This window comes from Xyrauchen texanus, chromosome 27 (assembly GCF_025860055.1).
Source record: "Xyrauchen texanus isolate HMW12.3.18 chromosome 27, RBS_HiC_50CHRs, whole genome shotgun sequence".
Lineage (NCBI taxonomy): Eukaryota > Metazoa > Chordata > Actinopteri > Cypriniformes > Catostomidae > Xyrauchen > Xyrauchen texanus.
The window spans coordinates 16,686,236-16,712,682 of NC_068302.1; the positions used below are offsets into that span (position 1 = coordinate 16,686,236).

The 26,447-nt window shown below is 41.8% G+C and overlaps 1 protein-coding gene across 1 annotated transcript in view; it reads right to left on the reverse strand.

The window, feature by feature from the left end:
• ep400 (E1A binding protein p400) overlaps window positions 1-23,114 on the reverse strand; it is a 60,701-nt gene extending 37,587 nt beyond the window's left edge. Inside the window, 20 exon segments of the mRNA XM_052094367.1 lie at window positions 18-204; window positions 344-480; window positions 710-884; window positions 1,181-1,350; window positions 1,544-1,680; window positions 1,815-1,992; window positions 2,132-2,316; window positions 3,345-3,458; window positions 4,156-4,245; window positions 4,341-4,395; window positions 11,193-11,251; window positions 11,361-11,439; window positions 11,561-11,701; window positions 11,881-12,066; window positions 12,358-12,663; window positions 13,761-14,113; window positions 15,663-15,782; window positions 16,086-16,170; window positions 16,384-16,491; window positions 21,796-23,114. Of these exon segments, the coding sequence (XP_051950327.1) occupies window positions 18-204; window positions 344-480; window positions 710-884; window positions 1,181-1,350; window positions 1,544-1,680; window positions 1,815-1,992; window positions 2,132-2,316; window positions 3,345-3,458; window positions 4,156-4,245; window positions 4,341-4,395; window positions 11,193-11,251; window positions 11,361-11,439; window positions 11,561-11,701; window positions 11,881-12,066; window positions 12,358-12,663; window positions 13,761-14,113; window positions 15,663-15,782; window positions 16,086-16,170; window positions 16,384-16,491; window positions 21,796-23,082 (4,152 nt within the window). The 5' untranslated portion in view covers window positions 23,083-23,114.
• Between the last annotated feature and the right edge of the window lie 3,333 nt (window positions 23,115-26,447).

The following is a 26,447-nucleotide window of genomic DNA, read 5'->3' on the forward strand; positions in this document are numbered from 1 at the left end:
TTACTTCTCTTCCTCACCTTCCACTGGTCTTGCTGCAGAGCGGTGAGAACTAAGGATGGGGTGTTGTACTGCAGTGGCTGACATACATATGAGTTGTGTGTTTCTCTGGCCTGGATCAGGTCTGGATGGTTGCAGATCCTCTGTAGCTGCATAAGAACATCAAGGACCCTCACAAAATGTCCTGTCTTTAGGGCCTCCTGTGCACTAGAGGGCAAAAGACAGCCACTCAAAACACAAACTACAAGGCTGAAAGGATTATGACAGCACAGCGAGTAACACATAATAGTAAGAGTGCTTGTCATGATGTGTTGTGTCTAAAAGTATTCTATGTGGTGTTGCTGACCTGGGTTGGATGAGGATGTCTTCGTACATGCTTTTCTGTCTCTTGGACAGACGGCACTTCAGAATGTGTTCGTACTTCTTAGGCAGTTGCTTCTCTACGTCCCTCTTGGAACGGCGCAGAATGAAGGGCTGAATCATCTACAATGGTGAATGAGAAAACAAAAAAATGGAGAGAGGAATGATTTTTGATTGCTATAAAAATAGGCATGCTGTAACCTTGTGGTTAAAGAAATAGACGTAACCAAAAGGTTGCAACAGGTGTTTTATGAACTATCATCATGGTGCCCTTGAGCAAAGTTTGGGGAATGTTCCCATTTCTTAATATGCCTGAAAGTTGCATAATGTGTGCGTGTTTGCAAGGCCTTACCCTGTGCAATCGGATGACCAGTTTGTGGCAGTAGTCCTGGTTCTGATCGGTGCCAGGTTTGACAGGGAAGTTGAGGTATGGGTGAGTGATTCCAGGCAGGAGAAAGTGGATCATGGTCCATAGCTCTTTCAGAGTGTTTTGCAGAGGCATGTTGATTAAGAGAATCCTTTGTTGACTGTTGAAATTACAAAAGCAACATAATAAAAAACATTTACAATGCAATAAAAACATTTTATTCATAAAAATAATTTTTAAGAAAGTAACACAAGTTAACTTCAGGTTGTAAAACATAAAATCTACTACTGGAGCAGCATACAGTACATCATAAATATAAAGCATAAATCTAATACAAAAGTATCTACACCAATCCAAGTGATTGAGCTAAGAGAGTGATCTCTTGAATACTGAAATCTGCAAAACATAAGATTAATAGGGACCAAACTGAAAGTTTGTATTGAGATGTCTCCTAACTTCTTGATGTTGAAGATGGTCTCCCAGTGTTTCTCAGTCAGGTTCTTGATGAGCTGAACCTCATCCAGCACCAGGTGCCTCCAGCGTCTCCTCAGGAAGTGAGCTTGATCTTTCAGCAGGAGCTTGTATGATGTTACACACACGTGGAGGCTGTTGGGCTCACACCACCTCTGCACACCCAAAAGGGGACAAGTGAGTACAGACAACAGAACATAGTTGAAATGTAACATTTTCCATAAGGTTCTACAAATCTGATTTGAAAACTACCGCTAACTGCTAAGCCACAGCTGCGAAAAAAGGGCTTTATTTTACAGCAAGTGGTGTACACAGATAGTATTTATGCTAGCTTGATTTGGTTTATACCAATCTCTTAAATCTGCGCTGCCTTCTGTTGCCAAGGTACAGGAGTATCTTCAGTCCAGGACACCAGCGTTTGAACTCCATCTCCCAGTTCAGCAGCTTACAGGTCCTCACCACCACCAGGTGTGGCCCCCAAATACCTGTGACACCCACATGACACCAGGTCAGGACATGTCCCATTTTAGTCTTAATCTTACAACAAAGGTTTAAGAAGAAAACAAACAAAAAAATCAAATGTATTGTTTCTATAAAGGTAGGTGATATGTGGTGGTACCTTGGTTGCAGGCCAGGTGAGCAAAGAAAGCCACAGTCTGTACAGTTTTGCCAAGGCCAGTTTCATCTGCTATGATCCCGTTAAGGTTTTTGCGATGGAGACTTACTAGCCACTCCACCCCGACCTGCTGGTACTCTCTCAGGGAGCCGCGCAGCAGAGGAGGTGGTGGTGAACGACTCTGAGAAAACAGAGAGAACATCAGAGTCATAAGACAATTAGAGCCAGTGAGCCAGTATTGAATTAAACTGCTTCTTGATTTAAACTTCAGTCTTTTTAAAACTGTCTAAGATAATTACACAAAGTCTGTATTGACTCACAGTAAGAGTAGTCCTGGCGCTGCCTTTAGGCAAAATAAGGTCTGTTGCTGCGGCAACTTCGGCGATATCCTTTGTGGGCTTCCCATCAGTACCATAAGTCTTCCGCTCAGCGCCACGGTACTGATCCATACACAGCAAAGAGTCAATCAGCACTGCTTCATGAGGACTGTATGGAGAATCCATATCTGAACAGAAAATAGCAGAGAGAAAAAAAACAATTTAAAAGCAACATTAAATAACTTCCACCAAGAAGTAATTTTTTATAATTATTTAGCACTTTAGATTATGATGAATTCTGAGACTCTCAGCCTAAGAAATGTCTGAAAAAAATTAAATACAAATATCACAAAACTTGAGCAAAAAATTACTTTTTTCTTATTTTTCAGATATGACATTATATATCTCAGGGTATAAATAAGGTAGGTTTGCTTTTGTTCCTAATCATGCCAACTGTAACTAGGTGTAACTGTTGACACGACAAAGCAATCAAAAGTTATAGCATTACAAACATTATTTATTTTAGTGTCCAAAAGCCTCTCCAAATGAATAAAACATAAGAATTGTACATAAGAACTTACTACACATGCAAATACAACGATTAAAAGGTATGCTCTCTCTACAAAGCATGCCGGCATGAGTAACAAGATCTTATTCAGTTCCATTATGTGTCATTTGAGCCATCGAGTCGGTCTCATGTACTTGGTGAGATCTCCTGGGTGGCCATATGTAATTGGAGGGAACAATCCTCTCTGCCCATATATGGATGACTTCCACCTTCCATGAATTTACAAGTGAAAACACAGCATTTAAGCAACACCTGTTTACATGTAACATATATGTCAAAGACATATACTTAGCTATTACTTGTGTCTGTGACTAACACAAATAGGCTTGTTGTATTCTACTCTGAGAGCTTTCCAATGACATATGTCCCATTTGATCATTTTGATGTTTTTATAAATTATAATATGTACAGTGCAAATTGTTCATAAATGGTCAAGACGGAACATTTCTGATTTGTCTGCAAATTTCAAAGCACTTGATCAGTCTGTCATAATGCCTACATGCATTGTAGAATACAGCTTTGAAGCTTTAAAACTATAACTTTTTAGTGTTGTTCAAGACTGTAGTAATTCATATTTTAATAATAAATATTTTCTCTGTGGGCCCGGGCCCATCCGAGCTTAAAGGGATGCAGCATATGTACACAGACCATCAGCTTCCATTTTGTCTTCGTCCTCACTCTGGCTGGAGGGTTGCGGCCACTCAAAACCCTCAGCATAAGCACCGGCGTACTGCTTCACCAGGTCATCCAACGGCACCTCAGCTACAAGACAGACAGCCAAGGTTTACAGTATTGCTTGACTGATATGGATTTTCCCCATGGGCAATATGTAAATAAATACCAGAGTGGGTGATGGCAGATTTAATGCAAGTACACAATACAATGATATTACCTAAAAACAGCAATTGTGCATTATTCATTGACCAAGAGGGCATGGCTATACCAATAAGCTAATTAAATAATAATAAATAAAACCAGTTAGTTCACCCAAAACAAAAATTATACAATAATTTACTCACCCCCATGTAGTTCCAAACCTGTATGAATTTCTTGCATTGAATGGAAGATGTTAACCTCAGTCACCGTTTCTTACATTGTATGAAAAGAAAGATACAATGAAAGTGAATGGTGACTGAAACAGTCAGTCCCTAACATACGGTCTCCTCCCCTTAGTCACTTACATCCCCTTTTGTGTTACACAGAAGCAAGTCTTGCGGGTTTGGAACATCATTAGGGTGAGTACATGTCAGAATTTAGATTTTTCTGGGGTGGAATTATGCCTTTAAAAAAACAACTACCAGCCACTCTATCACTAGTCTAAAGGCCACACTCCACATTCATAAAACGTGCTGCCCAATAGTCTGATACAGAAGACCAAGATGCAGCCACAGTATCAAGGTGAAGATTAAAAAGTTAATTACAGTTTAAAATACATGACCAGAAGTGAGGTAAATCTCACCTTCTTTGGCCAGTTCGGCTAGCTCAGCCTTCTGCTCAGCTGCAACCTCATTAGCCTCCTGTTCCTCTATTGTACTCTCCTCATCTTCAGCTGCAACAGCACAAGACGATTTAAAAAAGGCAAACACACAGGCAACAACATACAGAAAAGTGGCATGCTAAATTATGTATTAATGCAGCAAATACCCTCAACATCTGATAGAGAGGTGCTGGACTTTCGCTTGCGGGATTTGGCAGCCTCCTGCTAAAAGGGAGAAACGGGGTTTAAGACAGCTTGAAGGTGCTATGCATTATCAATTTAATATGCTGATGAGAGGACAAGTACAGCTACTGTCAGGAAGACATTCATACATAGAAATGTACATAGAAATGTTAGGAGATAATAATGTAGATGTTAGGCAGAATGTTCACCTCAACCACCATTTTTCCATAAAATGAAAGAGTATGGTGATGGACTAGCATTTTGCTAAACATCTTTAGTGTTTTATGGAAAGATGTCATATGTGTTTGCAACAAACAACATGAAGGTGAGTAAATTATATTAATGATATTTAAAATTTTTGGGTGAACTATTCCTTTAAAGGGGTCATGACATGAGAAACCAAATTTGCCTTGATCTTTTGGTATATAAGAGGTCTTTGTATCATTAAAACGTCCTGCAAGTTTAATATTTTAAGACGGCCTCCCCATTCTAAACGAATCATTTATTTAATCAAGCTCAAAATACATCTCGTTCTGGATTCATGGTTAGAAGTGACGTGTCGGTTAGAAGTGACGTAACAGCGTTTGCATATGACCGCCTCCAGCACAAGATAACGCTAGTTACGTATGTAACTGTGGTTCTGTGAATTCCGGATGACCGCCAGAGGCAGTGCAAAGCACTAGTGGATAAATCGCTGCGCCAGCTAGATAGATCGAGAAAAATATAACAACAAAGTCACGTCATGACGCAGACCGAGACGCAAGGATATAACCCACAGCGACTCGGTGCCCAGCCTCAGAATGCTTTCTCGCGCATTCCGAGTGACGAGGGACTCTGGCGGTCATCCGGAATTCACAGAACCACAGTTACATACGTAACTAGCGTTCTGTTTCATTCCTACTGACCGCCAGAGGCAGTGCAAAGCACTAGTGGATGACGCATATCAACACAGTCATGAGGAATGCCACCCACCTGTAACATCAGGGTTGCTCCAGAAGGACTGCAGAGCTCACATCATGGGAAGCAGCCACGTTAACCTTGTAGAACCTCGCGAAGGTACATGGAGAAGACCAGGTAGCAGCTTCGCAGACATCTGCCAAGGAAACTCCCCGTAAAGTGGCCCAGGATGAAGACACGGCCCTCGTGGAGTGACAAGTAACACCCCCTGGTAAGGGCAGATGAGATTTATTGTACGCCAACTTTATCGCCTCGACAATCCAGCGTGATAACCTCTGTTTGGACAAAGGTGCACCCTTGCGTACCTCACCATAACAGACAAATAACTGATCCGTTTGTCTGAAAGAAGCGGTAGACTTAACATAGCACTTTAAAGCTCAGTACAGGACACAGAAGATGAGACCCCCATCTATATCTGTGTGATTGGAAGGCGGCTGAAAAGCAGCCAGATGAATAGACTGATTCACAAATTGTGGTAACAAAACTTTAGGGAGAAAGGCTGGATTAGGCCGAAGAATGACCCCAGAATCCTCTGGTAACCAGCGTAAACACATATCGCTCACTGACAAGGCATGAAGTTCACCAACGCGTTTAGTGGAAGCAACGGCCAACAAAAAAGACACTTTTAAGGACAACCACTTAATATCTGCAACAGCTAACGGCTCAAATGGTAATGTACAAAGGGACTCTAGAACAAGCGGTAAGTCCCACACAGGAAAGGGAGTAGAACGAACAGGCTTCAAACGCCTCGCTCCCTTTAGAAAACTACAAACAAGGTTATGAGACCCAAGGGATGCACCACAAACTGGGTCGTGATAAGCCGATATGGCAGCAACATAAACTTTTAAAGTGGAGGCCGCCCTGTTGTTGTCAAATAGATGCTGCAAGAAACTCAGAACTGTCGGCACAGTACAGTGAACTGGGTCAATTCCTTGATCCCCACACCAAGAAGAAAATATCCTCCAACGAGCAGCATAAAGCTGTCGTGTTGAAGGAGCCCTAGCGTTGCCGATAGTGTTCACTACTGCTGGTTCACAATCCATTAACTGTGATCTGGACCCAAGGGCCAAACCCAGAGCTGAAGACGAGTTGGATCTGGGTGCCAAACACGGCCGCTCATCTGAGAAAGAAGGTCCCGTCTGGTGGGAAGCTGCCATGGTTCAGCCCTGCAACAGACTCAGAAGGAGAGGAAACCATAGCCTGGATGGCCATCGAGGTGCCACTAAAAGCACCCTGTGCTTGTAAAGGAATATACGATGTAATGTTTCCCACAGAAGTGGAAATGGAGGGAACGCATACAATAGGCAACTCGGCCATTTGTGGGCTAAAGCATCCTGCCCCAACGGGCTGGACATCTCGGTTCTCGCGAACCACAAGCGGCAATGAGTGGTCATTTCTGATGCAAACAGGTCGACCTCTGCCTTGCCAAACTGTTGCCAAATCAACTGCACTACATCCTGGTGAAGTCTCCATTCTCCGGGAGCAGCAGATCCCTGGACAGAGCATCTGCCACTTGATTGTCCAATCCCGAAGATGAACTGCCCTTAATGAGGCCAGCCGGCCCTGAGACCATGTGAGGATCTTGCGAGTTAGCATTAAAGATGCAAGAGACCTGGTGCCGCCCTGATGATTCAAATGAAAGACCGCCGACGTGTTGTCGGACCGGACAAGCACATGACGACCCATCAGGTTTGGTAAGAAGTGTTGTAGAGCTAAGTACACTGCCTTCAACTCCAGGATGTTGATATGTTCTAAGGCCTCCCTGGGTGACCAGTGACCACCAATTCCCCTCTGGTTCCACGTTGCCCCCATCCTGTTAGTGAAGCATCTGTCGTGATCACTTCCCGGCGAGAGGGTACCACCCCTAGAGGCACACCGGCTTTTAGAAATGTTACCTTTTTCCAGGGTTTCAATGCACGGACACAGGCCGGCTAAACGACAATCATACAATGGCGATGTCTTGCTGGATCTAGCCCCAAGCTGTTGCTCCACCTCTGAAGAGGCCTGAGGTGAAGCAAGCCCAAGGGGATCACGGTGCAGCGGCCGCTAACATCCCCATTAGTTGCAGAAGAACACCATAAGTAAGTTTTGTCCCCTGACCGAAACGAGTCAGTAACTGACAAATATTGTCTGTTCAGTGCGTGAGACAATGTGGCAGACATTGTGATTGAATTGAGTGTTATTCCTATGAAGGTTATGGTCTGTACTGGAACCAGATGACTCTTTGTGCCGTTCACAGTAAGGCCCAACCTCTGGATATGTTCCAGCACAATCCTGGTGTTGTGTAACGCATGCCGTCTTGTTGGGGCACAGAGCAGCCAATCGCCTAAATAGGGCAGAATCCTCATGCCCTTGGACCAAAGAGGAGACAGGGCCGCACTCATGCATCTTGTGAAAACACGAGGAGCCAGAGATAGACCGAATGGTAGAACTCTGAACTGATAGGCTTGATTCGAAAGCTGAATCTTAGGAACTTCCTGTGGTGGGGAGCAACGGGAACATGGAAGTAAGCGCCCTTCAAGTCCACACTCACGAACCAGTCTCCTTTCGTCACAGATCGAAGAACGTCGACTGTGCGTAACATTCGGAAAGGAAGAGACTTCAAGAACACGCTTAGGCGCCTCAGGTCCAGAACTGGACCGAAAACCTCCATCTTTCTTTGGAACAAGGAAGTACGTGGAGTAAAACCCGTCCCTCTGACTGAGGGGAAGAACTTTTCTATGGCTCCTTTCAGTAACAGTGAATGAATTTCTAAGGAAAGGGCCATTGAACTGGTTACATCTTTGACAACTGTCGGAAAGATTCCTGAAAACTTCGGAGGCCGGCGCCGAATTGTAGAGTGTATCCTCTGCTCAAAGTCGCCAGAACCCAGGGGTCGGACACTGTATTTTCCCAGTAATGTAGATGCTGGACAGTGAAACGACCGACCACCGCCCCATAGCTTCAGGGTTTTTGGCCTCTGCCTTTAGGACCCGTGGGGGCGCTGACGTGGTCTCCCCTGCTGGTGACGGTGAAACGGGCGACGTCCCTGAGCCTCCTCTGCACCTCTATGCTGCCGTGGAGCCTGAAGCTGAGAAATGTCCGGCTGCCGCGACTCGATGCTCTGAGCCCAGATAGTGTGGGCGAGCCGGAGTCAGAGGCACTCTAAAAGGTGGTGCTCGTGGAACCTGAGTCAGTTGTCGTGTGGCTTCTGACAACTTCATTCTCTTCTCCAATACCTCAGAAACATTGGGGCCAAAAAGATGTCCTGGTACAATTGGCAGTTCTCTCAGTGTCTTCTTACAATCTTCAGGTAGCTTTGCCTGAGCAAGCCATACCTGACGCCGGGCTGTTAGGAGGGTCGCTGAAAGTGTCCCAAGTTCCCGAGTCACATGACCCATAGTCAACAGAGCCGTCTGTAAGAACTGAGATGCAGAAGCGTCAACGCCGCTGACTCTAATGTGTTGCTGCAGGCAAGGAGCAGCTGGCAGATAGTATTCTCAGCTCGAGTTATATAGGCTACCGACTCGTATGCCTTCTTTAAGAAAGTGTCAGTACGTCCGCATTGTGCACTTGGGCAGCGTACATTGCCTCTTAGAGCCTCATCTGGTGATACAACCAAAGCTGCAACTGGCTGTTCAATTGCAGGTGCCCGTCCTACCCCAATGGAGTCAGCCTCAGCCATTGTGGCAAGAGTGCGGGCTGTCTTTGACCTCCTCTTAGGCACATTGGGACTGGTAAGTGCACTGGAGAATTCTGTCACAAAATCCTTACACGGTGGCATTGTGAACACATTACTATCAGCAGCTTGTCTGAAGAACACATTGGTTTGAATGGGTTGGACAGGTGATTTGTCAAGACCCAAACGAGCCACTGCCATCTGCAGAACAGATAACACATCATCTGGAGAAGATGGGCCTGCGCCCGATGAATGTACAGACCCACCGCCGAGCCACCTGTAGCATATAGGTTAGAAAAAACATCGTTTGGGAGGGTGGGTTGTATGTCAGGTTCCACCGATTCTCCATCAAGAAAATGTGAATTAGACAGCTCATGGAGAGAGCGTCAAAATCTATAGCATGTGGGGTTGGAAATCACTCTCATCCACTGGTGTTTTCTCAGTATGTGGGGCCGACACTGGGGTTGTAGAGACTGAAGAAGACGTTTCATCTCCATCATTTCTGAAGAGAGAGACGCTACCGTCTTCGATAACAAGTGTTCTGAAGTGTCTATCTGTATTACAGATTTCTTTTTGCTCTGCGGAGCGCCGGCGCTGCTGACGCTGCGACGCTTTTGAGCGCGTCGCGGCTGTTGTGCGAGGCAAACAGGCGAATTAATGTCTAACTCAGCAAGGCGAAGCTGTCTCTCTGACATCGGTAGCATACTACATTGCAAACACGGATCAGTCAGGGCCTCCTTTAGATGTTGAGCGCCTAAACATGATGGGCAACGATCGTGTCCGTCGTCGGGAAGAAGTGTATTCGGACACAACTTGCATCTTGAGACGGAGATGACAGAGCTATGATCCATGACTCCGTCAATAACACGTCCTCGGTTAGCACCGTAGGCACTTATAACTGTAATAACACCCACCGAAAATTCTATAATGAAACGCTCTTACAAGTACATAAAGTCAAGTCTGCCTTTGGATAGAACCACGAGGCATGCGATGACAAGCACAATGGCAAGTATACAATTAATCTAAGATGTGAAAACAGACATAACGTTATAGATATGCGGTGGACGCAACCTAAGCGCGGTCGAAACCAGCCACCGGATAGTACCGTGAAGCACAGAGTATCGCCGACACAACCACAATAATTGTATACACTCACGTAATGGGGAAAAATCCAAGATATCCGTCCTGATGATAGTGTAGAGCGCGCTGTCACAGCTTTGAGAGGGCGAATCCTCGCAACTCAGGAAAGCTGCACGGGACAGCGTGAAAAACAACGACCTATCAAAAGCGAGAAAGCGAAAGAGGCTGGGCACCGAGTCGCTGTGGGTTATATCCTTGCGTCTCGGTCTGCGTCATGACGTGACTTTGTTGTTATATTTTTCTCGATCTATCTAGCTGGCGCAGCGATTTATCCACTAGTGCTTTGCACTGCCTCTGGCGGTCAGTAGGAATGAAACAGAACTACGCTTTTAGCGCAAGACTACGCTCATTTCGTATCGCCGTGCGCCTCACAAGTGTTCAGTCGATGGACAGCGAGCTCTGACAGAGACTACTTGTGCACAGGAAAATTACGATGCCACACAGATGTGCTGTTCCTGGCTGTGGTCAAACAAAACCTCTGAATAAGCTGCCGAAAGATCCAGACGTCAGGGAAAAATGGATGCAGTTTATTTTTTGCGGACGACCCAGTCACGGCAGTGTTAACTTAAGCGTTTGTTCTGTACATTTTAAGGATGACTGTTTTGAGAACAAATCTCAATATGATGCTGGCTTTGCCAGAAAACTGTTGCTCAAAGATAAGTCCGTGCCGACTATTCTGGGAACAACGACGACGCAAACTGTAAGTAATCTATTTTAAACTTTAAACTACTTTTTAAACCGCAATTTCATTCATTATGAATAATCACAGTGTTTTTACTTAGTTTACTTGCATATTGTTCTGGCTGGGAGCGTCAATAATTGATACATAGGCACTGACGTTAGCCAATCATAACAGTGGGCGTTAACACTGAAGTCTTAAATGGAAAACGCCCCCAAAACAGACTGTTTGAATCAGAGGACGAGAAACAGGGTGGGAAAAGGTCATAAATCACTAGATTTTAAAAGTTTTTCTTAAAAAAAAATATATTAATACTATAATTGCACCTAAGGGAACATAATAATACAATAAAAAAAACCATGTCATGACCCCTTTAAGACAACTAATTGAAGATGATCTTACCACTTTATTCTCTTTATCTGATTTCTCTCCTGATGACTGAGCCGGTTTAGCACATTGCTCTGTATCAATACAAAGTATAAAATATAATTTCCTTTAAATTAACAAACTCTGATAAAGTCTGCACATTCAGTTGCAACACGCCTGATATCTATCATTACTCAATCTCACTTTTGCTTGCAGCCTTCTGTAGGCTGAGAACTTTTTGTTGTTTGTCATAGATCTCGAAATGCAGTTTGAGCTCCACAACCTATGGAAAGAGAACAAGAATGATATTAGAGTAACTAGATCTCCTACACTTATCCACTGCTCATTATGGGAACCAACAAAGCCCCCACATACAGTGGTATAGTATATGTGTAATGGAGAACCTGTTCAATATTGGACCAGAAGTAGTCAACACTGCGGGCGATGGTGCTGGCAATGTGGCGCAACCTCATCTCCTCCTCCCTCTTCACTCTCTCCTCTGTCTTTTTCTGCTCATCATGGTAACGTGCGCATGTGCGCACAAGCTACAGACAAAAATGTTGTTTGACTCTACACTAATCAATGCAGGAGTTTCAGATGTTCTGAAGTGAATCGTATTGTGTATAAAAATATATATGCCACATTTGAGACACTTCTTCACTGCAGCATGTGTAAAGCAGTCAATATTTGCATATTAGAGACTGATATAGTGCATGTCTTTCACCTTCTTGGCAGCAGCCATCTTCCAGCGCCTCTCCTGGGAAAAGTCAGCAGCCATCCACTGCATCTCCTCAAGCAGGTAGTCCCAGTGGGACTTGGGCCTGCAGGCCTCCTGCAGTTTGGGTAAACGACTGGCCGACCACTGGCCCTCTTTACGGAGCTCTGTGATGCGCTGGTGCACATGGCTCTCCTACAACCACACAAGCATCAAATGCCAGTCTAAGACTTTATAGGTAGCATCAAAATGTTACATTCCTAACCATTGTTTTAATTTATTTTTAACCTGAAGTGGAGCTGAAGAGTGTAATATATTTGTTGTTAAAATATTTTCTCTGGAAACCATTATATTTGCAGTTCTGATGGTGACGCTAGCAGCAAAATAAGCACTTCAGTTTGTAATTGCACTAAAATGTAATTTTACAAATTTTTTACGGTGGCGTGCATAATAAAGATCTTAAATATCCTTGCTGTTTGTTCCTACCAGCTTGGCTTCTTCTGCTTGCTTATCCTGAGTGTGTTCCTGTGAGTTCTGCCCGATGGAACTCTGACCCAGCCCAGATATTTTAAGCCCTGCGTTGCCATTTGTGGCAGCAAGTTTGGACTGGTTGGCAGTGGAGAGGTTGGGGCCAGTAGTTGTTGTGCGGGTCAGGGCAGAAGGATGTGAGGAAGGGAGAGAGGATGAGGATGTAAGAGGGGAGGGGGACATGACAGGGGTGGAAAGAGAGTTGGACATCAAACGCTGGGCAGGCTGGGAGGTATCTGATCCAGGACGCATAAGTGCCACAGTCTTAAAGAGAGAAACAGATAATAAAATATGAATGCGAGGGTCACTGTAAACATCACATTCCTAAAAACTAGCATCTCAGGAATCTCTTCATATTTAAGGTGCTTTAGTGATTTCAATCATTTTGCTTACGTTTGCTAAACTTAGCTACTGAATTAGTCAACCCTGAATTCAACCACATACCCTCTCTCCAAAACTGCACACCTCCCTGACTTTTTTTTTTGCCATTTACAGAGCTTAGAGCCATCACAGAGACACGTGTGATTTCTCAGGACACCTATTTCAACTATATATTCCAGGAAGTAGGACCATTTTATGTGTGGTATCATAACATCAGCTTTAATAGAACATCTACTTGTTCTATTATCCACAGAACTCCACCCCCTGCATAACGTCTTTAACGACAGCTCTATATTGTTGAACCAATGTGTTTTGAATGATGGATATGCAATATAGTTACTACAGTTTTGGGAAAAAGTTGTCACAAGCTAGGCTATTTAATTTCTCCAATGATGCATCGTACTATGGTGGTTAAGCATTGAGTTACCTAGTTGTACAGGAAACACACCCCAGAGCAATAAACCTCAAAATTCAGAAACTTGAGACAGAAACACAACATTTCAAACAGAGGCATTCTGTTTTGACAACAGAAAGAAAGCCAGTTGTTTAGGACTAATGCACTGAATGAAACAGAACATGAAAACCCAATGACATTCCTTAGTGAGAGACAGTCCAAAAGCTAGAGAGCCAATTAAAATACTTAATATTTTTAATAATTGAAGCCAGATTACGGACATCCCAAGCAGAAAAAAAACAAACCTATTAAAAACCAAGTATGATACATTTGAAAATTATTCCATTGCACAGTCATACATTTTCCTAACCTTTAGCATAGTTTCCAGAGCACTACATTTGTTATATCGGCCATCAGAGGCTAAGTTAAGCATCCATATGAAGTATAGAATATATATAGGCTATACATTTAAAAAACGTTAATACATCGGCCATCTTGCTCTAAATATCATATTGGCCATTTCAAAAATAAATAAATACAAATAAAATAACACAAACACACACACAACACTCCATTATATACTCACTGCTTGTCCAGGCTGCATGATTGACTGCTGCATCTGCTGCAGTTGTTGCTGCTGCATCTGGAGGTGGAGACCTGACTGCATTTGTTGAAGCTGTGCCTGCAGCTGTGCATGCGAGTTAACTGGAGCCAACATGGCTTGGTGCTGCTCCACCACCAAGGCCTGACCCTGGGACAGGGAGAGAGGTAGCCCTGCCATGGGGAGTCCGCCCTGGGGAAGGCGGCCAGGAAGCTGTGGGGGTGGAGTGTGGAGGCTCGCGGCATTCTGGACGGGGGGACCTTTTGATGGGTCGTACTGCTGCTGGTTTTGTTTCTGCCCACCGACCTGGACTGTTTGTGGGGTGGGGGGCATACCTCCTGTAAATGAAATGCAAGATGGAGGTAAAGGAAGAGAGCAGGAAAAGGAGGGGAAAGACAAAGAGATGAAGTGAAGGATGGAAAGGTGGAGAGATCCACAGAAGAAAAGAATGAAGAATTGGAAACACAGTACATTCTCTTAGTTTATCCCTGTATACTGACACCACCAGACCACGTGTAACAAGATATCAACAAAGAAATGGCAGTACTCTTGGCAAAATGAATAGTAGTAAATATTTATTATTGAAAGGCAAAAAAACGGTCAAGAACTGGGTTATGGTCATCTTCACTGTCCTTAAATTAGTCTTAACTTTAAGCAAAATATAGAAATGTTTTTGTGAGATTCATGCAATGCTTGAACAAAATATCTTTGCATTTATGGGTATGATGTTATGATTTAGCAGCAATGTGATACACGCTGCTGGATAAAAGGGAACTTCAATGAAAAATTCAGTTATGTCACAATGACAACTACAAAAATCAAGGAAGATTTACATGTTCTAATTAAAGAAAATTAGAACTTTTAAATGTGAAAAAAAAATTTATTCAATGCTTGAGAACTCTATGAAAAACAAAGCTAATCATGCATTTCCATTGAACTATTTGTAAGTGCAAAAAAAGATAAAAGAAAGAAAGAGGAGAGGAACTCATAAGGGAAAAGCACAGAAAGGAAACTGTACACAACTGAAGCACTGACATGATTCTGAGCATGCATGAAGCAGGTTTATATCTGTATCGTCTACATTTAAGCAGCGGGTAAAGCAGAGGAATGACAAGGGAAGTTTAGCACAGCAGAAGGCACTACCAAGCTGTAAACATTTAAAACGAATCTCCCACTTTTAGCATTTAATCATGAACAAAATCACAGATTACGCTAATTTCAATACTCCTGAACTTTAGGAGGTTATTGGATGTTTAGTTATAAGACCTGGCTTGGGTGCAACATTTAGTACCTCACCATCAGGTCTAAAACAGACTTCAAGTCATGAAGTAATGTTGTGAAGATGAGGATGTGAACTGAAAAGACAGCAACAATAAAGCTTAAGAAAAAATTATTTGCTAGATGCAGTGAACCAAGGCTGACAATACAGTGAGTTTAGGGAAGTGAAGGGGAACTCAAGGGAGAATATGTCAACTATAAAACCTCAGAACTAAATGTAAACAAACACGATGTAAAAGAGGACATCCCGGTGGGAGAATAGTTTGAGACCCATCTTCCGATGAGCCATGGATGGAATCAGAGATGCCTTTATGGCGAAGAACAACGCAAACAGATGAGGTGAATGGCTCAAAGAACTAATGAGCAAATCATAAAAAAAAGAGTGATGTCTTTCCATTGATCTTCAACTGTATCTTCTGCCCAGCTATCCCTCTGATCGTTAAAGAAAGATTTTGAGATGAGGACTAAGCATGAACGGAGTCTTAAGTGAATCGCAATTGGTAGAAGGTGGGATCAACATTGGGCACTCTGGAATGAACTCTGACCTCCAGCAGCATTGAATAACGGACACAAGAGCGGACCTGGCCCGAAACGCAGCGGCGCTCCTACCTTGCACTGTTGGCATGAGCTGCTGGAGGGGAACGCCGGGAGATCCTAAAGGAGTAACAGCAGGGTGCTGGAATATCATCCCATGCCGACCCACTTCCATCCGGGACCTCTTAGCTTGATCTGGGATGCAAAACACACAATACCCTCAAAACGCAAAAAACCTCCCTCCCAGATACAGAACAGGAAAACCAAAAGAAAACAAAACACTTGGTACATGGCAACGATGCTTGCACACCAGCAGGTTGCTGTCAGGAAGCTCCGCTCCAAACAAAGAGCTGGGAAAAGATGCTGGAATACTGAGAAAGCAGAAGCGAATTGGAGGGAAAAATAAGCAGCAAAAGAAAAATAGAAAACAAAAAAAGGGGGAATGAAGAAAATAAATAAAAAGGTCTCCAGCTTTGCCCTGTGTCAACGTCACCCTACCTGCTTGCGCAATAGCTTGCTGTCGTTTGAAAGCCTCCATGTCCACAGGGTTAGAGATGCTACCACCTGCAACCCCTGCATGGGCCTGCGAGACAAAACACATTTCAAAGTGAGAGCTGAACTTATCAATAACAAATATGGTGAAATTCTGTTATTCTGCAGATAAAGTCTAGTGTCGTAAATCTTGCAAACCACAAAGTACATTGATATTGAGTGTTAACACACAGATAGCAAAAATTAAGCAAATGCTTAAATGTTCAGAATGAATCCTCCAGGTTCCCTAGTAAGGAAGCATTACCTGGAACTGTTGCGGAGCGGAGAACGCTGCAAACACGTTGGGTGGGAGTTGTGTAGCTATAGCAACAGGTGTTACTGTCTGCCCATCCTTTCCAGTCACTACTTTCACCTGAGAGGTTGTCATAGAAACAGATGAAAGACACAAAAGCCATAGAAAATCTTAATATCTGTAAACGAAACTGACACCAAGATGTCCTTTAAAGAGTTTCAGGATTCCCAAACCTACCAATACATTTCCATGACTTGTGGTTCATGATGACTGGATGAGGATTTTTAAAAACCAAAAGCATTGGTGCATGATGTTAATTTCCACAGAAAATAATTTCAAATCACGGAACAAGAAGACACTTGCAAAAGAAGTGAACAGGGCCAAACCCTAAATGTTAAAATACACAAGGTTTCAAAAGTTGTGTCACAAGACAAAATCATTATACACTCACTGATCACTTTGGTCCTAATATAGTGCTCAATGTGGTCTTCTGCCGTTGAAGCCCATCCGCCTCAAGGTTCGACGTGTTGTGCATTCTGAGATGTTATTCTGCTCACTACAATTTTAAAGAATTGTTATCTGAGTTACTGTAGTCTTTGTCAGCTAGAACCAGTCTGGCCGATCTCTGTTGATCTCTCTCATCAACAAGCCATTTCAGTCCACAGATCTGCAACTCACTGGATGTTTTTTGTTTTTGACACCATTGAGTAAACTCATGAGACTATTATGTGTGAAAATCCCAGGAGATCCGCAGTTACAGAAATACTCAAACCAGCCTGACTGGAACCAATAATCATGCCACGGTCGAAATCACGGAGCTCACATTTTTCCCCCCATTCTGATGGTTGATGTGAACATTAACTGAAACTCCTGACCCGTATCTCCATGTTTATATGCATTACACGTTTTGCCATACAATTGGCTGATTAGATAATTGCATGAATAAGTTGTGTTCCTAATAAATAAATACAGGTGTTCCTAATAAAGTGTTTAGTGACTACTTCACATGGACACCAGAAAGCATCTTATTGTGAGAAACCAGCTTTCCGATTTACATGCACTGTATAAGAGGCGTACTCTTTTCTCTGTATACATGCGGCTCAGACAGTAAGCAGCTTTTACCTCACCAATGTAATTTCCCCGTGAGGCTTGTGTAAATAACTAACATGGTATCCGAGGAAGACTTACAGTGCATCTGGAAAGTACAGATTCACAGCCCTTCACTTTTTCCACATTTTGTTATGTTACAGCCTTATTCTAAAATGTATTAAATTATTTCCCTCAAAATTCTACAAACAATACACCATAATGACAGTATGAAAGAAGTTTGTTTGAGATCTTGGAAAATTTATTAAAAATACAAAATCAAACAAATCACATGTACATAAGTATTCACAGCCTTTGCTCAATACTTTGTTGAAGCATCTTTGTCACCAATTACAGCCTCAAGTCTTTTTGTGTATGATGCTACAAGCTTGGCACACCTATTTTTGGGCAGTTTCTCTCCTTCTTCTTTGCAGGACCTCTCAAGCTCCATCAGGTTGGATGGGGAGAGTCGGTGCAAAGCCATTTTCAGATCTCTCCAGAGATGTTCAATCAGGTTCAAGTCTGGGCTCTGGCTGGGCCACTCAAGGACATTCACAGATTTGTCCCATAGTCACTCCATTAGCTTGGCTGTGGGCTTAGGGTCGTTGTGCTGTTGGAAGATGAACCTTTGCCCCAGTCTGAGGTCCAGAGCACTCTGGAGCAGGTTTTCATCTAGGATGTGTCTGTATATTGCTGCATTCATCTTTCCCTTGATCCTGACTAGTCTCCCAGTTCCTGCTGCTGAAAAACATCCCCACAGCATGATGCTGCCACCACCATGCTTCACTGTAGGGATGGTTTTGGCCAGGTGATGAGGTTTCCTCCAGACATGACGCTTGCCATTCAGGTCAAAGAGATCAATCTTTGTTTCATCAGACCAGAGAATTTTGTTTCTCATGGTCTGACAGTCCTTCAGGTGCCTTTTGGCAAACTCCAGGTGAGCTGTCATGTGCCTTTTACTGAGGAGTGGCTTCCACCTGGCCACTCTACCATACAGACCTGATTGGTGGAGTTGGTTGTTCTTCTGGAAGGTTCTCCTCTCTCCACAGAGAAATGCCGGAGCTCTGTCAGAGTGACCATCGGGTTCTTGGTCACCTCCCTGACAAAAGCCCTTCTCCCCCGATTGCTCACTTTGGCCGGGCGGCTAGCTCTAGGAAGAGTCCTGGTGGTTCCAAACTTCTCCCATTTACGGATGATGGAGGCCACTGTGCTCATTGGGACCTTCAATGCTGCAGAAATGTTTCTGTACCCTTCCCCAGATTTGTGCCTCGATACAATTCTGTCTCAGAGGTCTACAGATCTTGGACTTCATGGCTCGGTTTGACCTTATATAGACAGGTGTGTGCCTTTCCAAATCATGTCCAATCAACTGAATTTACCACAGGTGGACTCCAGTCAAGTTCTAGAAACATCTCAAGGATGATCAGTGGAAACAGGATGCACCTGAGATCAATTTTGAGTGTCACAGGCTGTGAATACTTATGTGATTTTTTTATTTTTAATAAATTTGCAAAGATTTCAAACAAACTTTGTTCACGTTGTCATTATGGGGTATTGTTTGTAGAGGTGTGTGAGGAAAATAATGAATATAATCCATTTTGAAATAAGGCTGTAACATAACAAAATGTGGAAAAAAATGAAGCGCTGTGAATACTTTCCGGATGCACTGTATTTCCAGATATTCCAGAGTTGTTGACGTTTTTGTTTCCTTAACTTTAAATCCCAATATGCAGCGGAATTGCACTGCAATTGTGAGCTTTCCCTCTTACATAAAACAATGTAGGAGCACATATAAGGGACCGTGATGGACAGTCAATGTTTTACATTGGTGTTTAAAGAAATGGAAACAGTTCAGGGAGTGTAGATCCACAATTACTTTATAACAGTCTCATAAATTAGATGATCTGCACCCCTTTTTCTTAGTTTCTTATATTTTATATCTTACAGTACAGAAGAACAGAGACGTTTTGGCCTCACGGCATTCTTCACTGAAAATGATGTTTCAGGACACTGCTTTCTGCAAACACCCTGGAATAAAAAACGTTTTTGAGGGCGTGTAAACGTCAGAACGTGTACATGTTAACATGATTTGAGAGTGATACAATCTCTGTTCTACATGATTTTAATTTGATAAAAACACTTACAAGGACTACAGGGTTTACAGGCGTCATTATCATGACAACAAAGTTGTAATATTGGTTATAAATTTACACAGATTAGGTTAGTAAGTGAGTTTATGAAACTAAATTCATGTTAACACATATAATGTTGTGGCTTGTGGCTATACTTTTGAAATGTGTATTTAAAGTAAGGCTGCAACTAACGATTATTTTTATAATCGACTAATAACGATTATTAGTATGATTATTCGACTATTGAGTGATTATTGCAACAATTACTAATTAGCTCTTAACCGATTATTCAGATTTGTGCACAGACTTAAAAGGTTGTATTAAACGTGCTTACTGACGATAAAGATGACAAAATCATCTTTTAAAAATACCTCTAAATGGCATTCACTGAATTAAAGGGGGAAAAATCAACTGTTTTTGTCTTGTTTTCCATTTAAAAATGTCTAAAATCCTTAAAACAAGAGACATTTATTTGAGAATCAACATATAAGATATATAGACTTGCTTTAAGAGGATGTATCTTAAATACAAGTGTATGTTGTATATAAGTGTATTTTTCACTTGCAGTAAAGACAATATATACTTATGTTCAAGATCTATTCTCTAAAAGCAAGCCTAAATATCTTATATGCTGCTTCTCCTGTAGGGTTGCAGCGGTATACCGGTTTCACGGTTTGAAAATTGACGGTTATCATTCCATGTAAATTTGCTTATCTACGGTATTGAGAAAAAAATGCAACCGGACGGAGAATCTCACACACGCGTGCGCATCTCCTTTATTCCTTGTCTGCCTGTCAGACTCGTCAACTTGCGACACACACGCAAGCAAGCGTGAAAATGTCTGAGAGAAGAGAGGCGAACTGACATGAGTGTGTGTGAGTTATAGCAGTGTTTCTCAACTGGTCTATTTGGACTGGGGACAGCAGGGAAAGACATTTACATTTACGCATTTGGCAGATGCTTTTATCCAAAGCAACTTACAGTGCAATTATTACAGGGACAATCCCACCGGAACAACCTGAAGTTAAGTGCCTTGCTCAAGGGCACAATGGTGGTGGCCGTGGGGTTCGAACCAGCGACCTTCATATAAAACAATACATTGTTTTAAATGAGTTTTAGATATTTTTATTGGAAAACATGTTGAAACCAAAACAAATCAAAAACTCATTTTGTTGCAGTGTATAATGGGGTGAAGACTTCCTCGCTCACATTTCTGTTCACTTCAATCCATCTTTAACTCGAAAAAAAAAAAACTCTCTCTTATTAATGAAGCTGTGTATTGCCAATTTTCTTCCTTAAATGATTCAATAAGTCACGAGCTATCACGTTGTAATCAAGCTGCAAGTACGCGCTCGAGGTACGAGCATCCCTGCGACAGAGTGTGGATTAGCTGGATGCAATTTCAATCTCTCCCCTTTAGATCAGGACATTTGCGCAACTCATAGAAGAGGTGCTGACTGCACAGAGAAATGCCATTTTTGGAGTTTGTAGTTATTTACATGATCTGCTTCCATATTATTTGAACTTTATTAAAGCTATAATGCATTAAATATAATTGCATTAAAGGTGTAACTCTGGGTGTTTTCGTCTAAAGATTCTCGACACGCAAGTTTTGCTCCAGCTCCACAACGAGAGTTCTTTTAAATTTACTTATTTGGTATTTTTGCATTATAATTCCCTCACACTTTGCGATCTACATCACCTGAAGCTGTTTGGAAAGTTTAGAGTGCACTGGACTGTGTGTAATTCCTCTCCTCTCCTTAGTCAGGCGCGTTGTGAAATGCTGCTCTCGCGCATCATCATTAGCGTTTAATGTGAGCTCATGTTAAATTAAATGAGATCAAACGACTGAAAAATTAAATTTTTGTCGACAATTTCTTATTGAAAGTTGACCAACCGTTTCAGCCCTATTTTAAAGTGTGCATTTTAACTTTTAAGACCTGCCCCCTTCACTGCAATAGTAAGCTCATTAATTTAACCACGACTTTTGCTTTCAAGTCAAATAATTTTCACCACAAATGCTGTCGATTTAACTCATCTTGTATTGAACCCAGAACATTTCTAAGACTTCTCCAGGCTTGGAAACAGCCATTTTAAAATTCCCTGATCTTTCCAACAAAGAGTTATTTTCAGTTTTGCCTCCAAAATTACAGCCAGGCATTTTAAAACAGATTGTACATTATAAAAGCTCAAAGCATTTTTTTACCTCATCATTTATCACCTCTGACTGCTCTTCCTCATCCTCTTCATCTTCGAGTTCAAGATCGTTTTGCCTCAGGTAGGTAAAGAGAGGCACACAAGGCTTTTTCTTGAAAGCAAGGTAGTCCATCATATTCCCTTGCAGGTGCTGCAGGAAAAACAGCTCGATCAGGTACTCCTTAAACACCTCCTTCAGACACTCCATCTTTTTCCTGTGATGCTCCAGGCACTGCTTCCTCAACTGTGCCACTTCTGGGTTTGAAGGTGCAATCTCTTCTAGTTTCTTTGGCTGCATCTTCTTCATGCTGGTGGGGGTCAGGGACTGGTTGGAGAGGCCCTGGGGAGGGTTGCTCCTGGATGGGCTGGAGGGAGGGATGGCCGAAGGAACCCCGAAAGAGGCAGCCGAAGTGACTGCCACACCAGCCACCACACCTTGTGTTGTCTTCTCAAAAATCATTGGTCGTCCCAACTGGCCTTGGATGATACTACTGATCTGAGGTGGCAGATTAGAAGTGGTGATGTGTCCAGTGCTGCCTAAGTTTGGGAGAGCGACTCCTGCCGCAACAGGGCTCTGTGGCCCCAAATGGTGGATGGTTCCCCCAGTTTGAGAGTGAGGCTGGGAGAGGCGTCTTTCTCTGACTGCCCCTGGCATCCCTGGAGATGTCAGCTGAACAGTTCCTGATGTGGTTGAAGCAAGCTGAGCCAATCCCGTTCCTTCCTGGTACACGAAATGACCACTTCCAGGTGGGCTGCCTAAGCTGATTTGCCGAACCATTATTCCGGCCTCAACAAACCTTGTTGGGCTCTGACTACACACTCCCAAAGCAGAACCAGGAGCACCCGGCCTGGGCAGAGCTTGTATGGGGACTGGACTGTGTTGGGTAGGACTTTGAGGTTGCATGGTCTGGGACAAAGGTGATGTCACCTGGATGTAAGATGAGGACCCGGGTTCGAACCTCCATTGCTGGGGCTGGTGCTGAAAGCCAGGTGAAGTTGGGCTCTGGAGTGGCAGAGAGGTGAGGGTGATCTGCTGGTTCCCTGAAACCATTGGTCCAACATTTTGTAAAGTAATGTTCATGTTTTGGCCTGTCACTGGACTCCGGCTCATGATGATTTGATAATTAGGAGACTGTGGTGCGGAGGGGCTCGCAGCTGGAGCAAAAGATGTCACCGGAGACTGGGGGTGATTGCCGTTTGCTGGCGGCTGCTGTGGGTCTTCTGCCTCAGATCCAGTAAAGGACTTGGATCTCTGAAGATTTCGCTGCACATTTGGTGGGCCAACTCCATGGTGCATTGCGTGGCTCTTTTATTGTATTTAAAAAAAAAAAAAAATACACTCTGTGGGAAGACAAGAGTGCAATGTTTCTACCATGCAGGTATAAGCTTCATAAGTATTTTGTCGATGTTTTATTTTCTGTTTAAAAAGATTAACCTATATCATATACAAAGAACTAATCTATGTCAGTCATTTACCTGGCACATTTATCCCAAAAGATTACATACTTATTACATGCACAAACTTCCAAGTAACCTGAGATTTAATGTATTACTCATGGACACAATATTGTAGTTTATGAATCTGTTTGTACCTACAACCAATTCGTTATCAGCCCAGATATTTAACCACTAACATACACCACCTCAAATTCCCTGGATTACAATACTCACTAATCAAAGTCGAAACCATGTAGCATATACATACTGTTTAGGGGTAAAAGTGTGTGTGACAGTAGTTATTACCCCCCCTTTACAACAAGTCTGTATCGATAAAACTACAGTCATTTGTTTTAAGCCACTGTCACTAAATAAAAATGGAACAAAATTACAAATCTTTTGAAAGCATATTACAATGTTTAAAAGAGATCCCATAAATGTATTATGATTGTACAACAAGAACTATGAGACTATGGCTTAAACTACTATTAACAATATACATTTTAGTAAGGATTGTACTGTTAGGTTGTCAACACCATTGTTTACTGGTAAACCCCTTTCTGTACACTCACAGTCCGCCAGGCTGACATACACAGCCTGCTACAGCTACTAAACCCACCCACTCAACACATATCAACACATATCAACACAAGCTCTCATTACCCACTGAGAACGCCATAAATACATCTGTATGTGTTCTTTAGGCATATGTTTTTGGTATTATAAGTGAATATTCATAGCAGAATATGTTTGAATTTCTGCTCGCGGTTTGTTAGCATGTCTGCTAAACACAAACATCAACACACGCGCAACTTACTGTAAAAACACCGTCCCGCGCTCCTAAAATCCACTCAATCTCTGCACTCTACAAAACACGCGTGGGCATCCACTCACATGAACACAAAGCAAAATAAAACTATAATAAGCGTTTGACAGATGCTTCTGTATGAAACATGGCGATAGACTGATCATTTTTTCTTTCTTCTCCGAAACACCGGAAGCGCTTGGCTGAGAGCGCGACCTGTGCATCTACAGACAGGACTGTTAACCAATCACATCAGAGCACGAGAGATTGACTTCTTTCATATGTATGGCAGGGCGGGACAAATGAGGTTTCTCTTCCTCTCTCTTTTTTTTTTTTGTCTTTTTTTTTCTCTCTCCTTTTTTCCAATCTGAGGCGCTTTATAAATGATAAGTGGTTTTAATGCAGTAACACATTCTAAATTATATTGTAACGCGTGGTCATGTTATTGCAAGTTATAAAGCTTTCAAATTTTGTGCACATGACTGTGTATAGAACATGTTAATTGTGTTAATTTATTAAAGCTGGATATGTGTATTAATTCATAACACACTAATAAATAAATAAATAAAAATAATACATAAATGTAAAAAAAAAAAAAATTTGCATGAAAAAAAAAGCTTTTAATTTGATATTCCAAGAATTTTCATCTGAAATTTCAGGATTTCTTTAGGTATCTTTGATCCTGTGAACTAACTGTTTTCTATTTTATTTCCATATGTTTTGTTATTGAATTCAAAGCAATTTCAATGGTACCCCACCCATCTATATATGTAATTAAAAAAAGAGACAGTTCACACAAAAATGAAAATTCTCTCATCGTTTACTCACCATCATGCCATCCCAGATGTGTATGACGTTATTCTGCTGAAAAAGACAAATAATTTTAGAAGAATATTTCAGCTGTTGGTCCATCCAATTTAATGCATATAAAGCAGCGTAATCCATAGGACTTAATACATTCCTGTCTTCATGGATGAGAGACAGATTAATATTTAAGTCCATTTTTACTTTACATTCTCCTTCAAAAAATCACCAAAAACAAAAGAAGAAGAATATAAAAGTGGATATTTATAGTAAAAAAGGACTTAAATAATGATCTGTTTCTCACACAAACTTATCATATAGCTTCTGAAGACATTTATGCTATCTTTATGTGCTTTTTGGAGCTTCGAAATGTTGGTACCCTTTCACTTGCATTGTATGGACCTACAGAGCTGAGATATTCTTCTAAAAATTGTATTTGTGTTCAGCAGAAGAAAGTCATACACATCTGGGATGGCATGAGGGTCAGTAAATGATTATAGAATTTTAGGGTGAACTATCCCTTTAAATAACCTTGTCATGTCCACTGTTGTCTTTTGTTTTTGTGCTTTTATGTTGAAGTTTAGTTTAGTTCCTGTTTGGTTTTGGTAGTCTTTTGTAGTTTCATTTTATGATTGGTTTTCCCCTGATTATTTCTGCTTCCCTGATTGTTTCCCCAGGTGTCCCTCATTCCCTTGTTTGTTCCATTCTGTATTTAAACCCTGGTTGTTTGTTCAGTCTCTGTCGGTCCTTGTTTGTAATGTCTGATGTAGATGCTTTGCCCTGTTCATGGTCCCTTGATGTTCTCATGTTTTGGTTTCATTTTTCCCCTCGTGGTTGTTTCCTTTGTTCCTGTCTTGTTTATTTTCATTTTGTTCAATAAAGAACCTGCATGTAGATCCCTACTCCTTGTCTGCCTCACCTACGAACGTAACAACCCTGTACATGTTCAAATATATGTTTAATAAGTAAATATGAAGTTCTCATTTATATTTTTGAACTCATGGTTCTAACCTGTAACTTTTTTTTTTACCCATCATGCAACATTCTCAACAGTAAATATAGCTATTTGCCATTTTGCATTGCATTTAAAAGGTTGTTATAACTAGTTATTAGCAAGACACATTTGATCCTAGTATTTTGTACTTTGTCTGCTTGTGTGGTGTAGGTTATTGCCATTGTCGGGTAAGTTACTTAAAAATAGTAATCCACTACAAATTATTTCTCTACAATTGTAATCAGATTACTATATTAATTACTTAATTGAAAAGTAATCTATTTTTTCCCCAATTAAAATGTGTGTAAAACTCCTCAAAATTGAATAGAAGATACCTAAACCAATTAAAAATATTTGTTTTAATTTTCAGTTTCACAAATTTGGCAGAAAGTAGTTTTATAAAGGATTTGAATATAATTGTAACTCAATTTCAACCAAGGTATGCATTCTAGGTTTAAAATTACAGTTTTGATTGCACCCTAGCAAGGCAGGTATCATACCACCAAACCCACAATTCTAGTACCCATTTAAAAAAAAGATTTGCTGTTATATTTTGTGCACTTGAAAGAAATAAACATAAACAGATTAAAAATTTGTGAAATTTATTTCAATTACACACAAC